This window comes from Schistosoma mansoni (assembly GCF_000237925.1).
Source record: "Schistosoma mansoni, WGS project CABG00000000 data, chromosome 1 unplaced supercontig 0153, strain Puerto Rico, whole genome shotgun sequence".
Taxonomy (NCBI): domain Eukaryota; kingdom Metazoa; phylum Platyhelminthes; class Trematoda; order Strigeidida; family Schistosomatidae; genus Schistosoma; species Schistosoma mansoni.
Genome location: NW_017385994.1, coordinates 437,169 through 440,424, shown reverse-complemented (window position 1 = coordinate 440,424; position 3,256 = coordinate 437,169). Strand labels below are relative to the sequence as shown.

At 27.5% G+C, this 3,256-nt stretch overlaps 1 protein-coding gene across 1 annotated transcript in view; it reads left to right on the top strand.

The window, feature by feature from the left end:
• Nucleotides 1-1,779: 1,779 nt before the first annotated feature.
• Nucleotides 1,780-3,256, top strand: part of Smp_186930 (homeobox protein nk-2,putative) — a gene marked incomplete at both ends in the record, with an annotated part of 3,252 nt that continues 1,775 nt past the window's right edge. Inside the window, one exon of the mRNA XM_018792880.1 lies at nucleotides 1,780-2,505. Within this exon, the coding sequence (XP_018644566.1) occupies nucleotides 1,780-2,505 (726 nt within the window). The remainder of the gene's footprint in view (nucleotides 2,506-3,256) is intronic.

The following is a 3,256-nucleotide window of genomic DNA, read 5'->3' as shown; positions in this document are numbered from 1 at the left end:
CTTTATCATTTAAAACATTTAATGAATTCTCTTTGATGTGTATAACTACAATCTATTATTCATTATTTCCTTAACTAATTAAGTAATGTATTGGTGATAAGAGAAAAAAAAAAAACAAAACAAAATCCACTTCAATATTGTTAACATTTTAAATGGAAATTATATAATGAATATTAAAATTGGCATATAACTTGATTTGTAATCAATCATAAATCGTTTTTTTTTATTTTTACCTTTGGCATTTATCCAATTAAGGTGATAAGAGGAAATTAATAATTAAATAATTGCATAAACAATGATTATTATCTAATTCTTGTGTTTAAAACTAATGTATTAGATAGAAAGTGATGGTAATCAATGGTATTATAAAACATAGATAAGTACTAAATTTTTTATAGAATAAATCATCCTTTTTTATTATTTAGTGAAATCTGATATAATGTATCATTATGTAATTAATCATAATACTACTTAAATTGAATGATATTTTAAATAATAATTTAGAAGATAGTTGTAAATGAAACTGATAATAAGGGGAATCATTTTGAAAATTAAACCGAATAACTCATCTAGATTAGTTGAAGGTAGGCACTAACAAATTTGATTTAGTGGTTTTAAGATTAGGCGTTCTAGGTTCGAGTCCCGTGTGTAGGACCATAGGTGTGCACTGTTGAGGAGTTCCATACTATATACATAATGGCCGTCCAATGCATTTAGGTTTTTAATGGTGGTCGAACATTGATGGGTTAATTGTTTAATAAAAACGTATCTGTAATAGTCAGAAAGTTATGATTCATTATCGCTGTTTTTCCATTACAAAACTCTAAATCTATAAAATATGTGAATGTAGTTTGGTTATCAGAGTAAATTTTCATTATAAAGCTTTAATTGTATCAGTTTAAATTAAATAGTAATAAGTTAAATGAACACGACTAATTACTGACAATGTTGTTATGATCAAAGACTCAAGTTAATCTTTAAACTACTCAGTTCAGTTTATTCTTTCTTATCATAGTACTTAGTAAACATATAACTTTTTATTTATATTATTGTTAAGTGTTCGTCAAACTTTCTGGGTTGAAATAAGATTTCAATAAATTGTAGACCACTGCCAAATATCTAATATCGGACAAGATCATTCAGTGCATAAATATTCTCGGTTGTTTTTTCTTTCGAATTTATTCGTATCCAAAATGTGTAGGAGCATTATTTCCACAGTTTCAAAAAAGGGACCAATATCAAATAATTTGTGGACGAAAATCCTTCTACTAACATAGTATTATCAACTACATATGTAGGCGACAACTTCTGAGACTTATTACTACTGTTATCATTATCAGCGGTTATACAATCTTAAAGGAATGTGAAGATGATTGAAATTGAAAAGAACTTGATAAGCAGTAGATTTATATTATCTCTTTAATCGATCAACTTATTAGTAATCCAGAGTTTTGTAGGTCGAATACAATTTTCATTTCTGGTTAACATTTATTATGAACATTTAACTATTTAACTAAATAATATATTCACTTTTCTTTTGCGAGTATAATTCATGTTTTTATTTATTATTTAGATACTTATAAATTACTATCCAAATCTGATGATGATCAATTCAATACTTCTGATCAATCCATAAATCTCTCTAAACAATTCTTATATTCAAATAAATATCAATCGAACAATTATCATTATAAACAAACATTAATACCTGAAATACATAATTTTTATGAACATCATAAATCTGAAATCACCAATCAAATCTTATTAGATTCATTACATATGCTCTGGTCAAATCAATGCTCTGTATTGAATTCATCAGAATTAGTAAAACTTTTTAAACAATATATAGAATCATATCGTCATAATGTATCAAATACTAAGTCATTATCAATACCAACATCCATAACACCGATAACAACTAACACTAGTAATACTTCAACTATTAACAATAATTTCATCAAAACTAATGAAGGGTTAATAAGAAATCATAATCCAACCAATACTTGTCATTTATATGAACATAATCAATCATGTCTTCAAACAATTCCTTCGAATTTAATTAATTTAAAATCTGACAATGAAATAAAACATTCCTCAAATTTTATAAATAATAATAGCAACAACATTAAATTACATTCTTATAATCAACACCACTTAACTCATAATGGAGTTGAGGAAAAATCATTAAACAATAGAAGTGAAACATTGAATACGATTGTTCAACAGTCCAACCGTGATACTAGTGATACTACCACTACTAATACTACCAATACTACTACTACTACTACTACTAATAGTAATAACAATAATAATAATAGCAGTAATGATAATGATGATGACAGAATGTCATCAAATCTTCACACAGTGATAAGACGTAGGAAACGTCGTATCTTATTTAGTAAATTACAAACTGCTAAACTTGAAGAATGTTTCAATGAACAAAGATATTTAACAGCTTCTGAAAGAGAGCATTTAGCTAGAATATTGAATTTAACACCGACACAAGTAAGAAGTTTTATAATTTATAAATTATACAAAAGTACAATATTTCACTCATTTTTACGTGAACGTTTACGTTATTCTACAGGTTAATGTATGTAGTTAATTGGCTAACTGATCATTCTAATTTGATATTCAGTCAATTATTTATTATCATTTTATTATTTGACCAAAAGTATAAGAAATTCATATCAGGAATGAATCTATGGTAGAATTAAATTTTTAAGCGCAACAACTACTGCCCAATACAAGTTTATGATATGGTATAAATAGGGAAAGTTTTTCTATTTAAAATACAAGCATGACTGAACCACAAATCAGTATCTAGTGGAATAATAACATTATCTACCACTGAAAAATACAAACTAATACTACTGTACCACTGAGCCGGCATCTAACGGTGTAGTTCAGGATGCGCGCTTCGTCCTACTTGGGACTCGTCAGCCGGATGTATCCGGATCCCATAGTTGAGGAAATCCGCACAGGATGCACATATGCCAATAAGAGACTAATCAATTACAGTCGTAAACATCAATGGGAAGATTCAAACAAACAATACCAAGTGAACTTAGTAGTATGGGTTGTAAAGTTATTGAAGCGATGAGAAAGTAACTATTGAAATGACTTTAATGGAGGTGACATTTAAACGGGAACAAATCTATCATAGGAAATCGTACAATTGAAAGAAACTGTGATTTTGAGAAACATACTTTGAAAATACTGTATACGATCATTTTATAGTTTTAGATACAGGCAT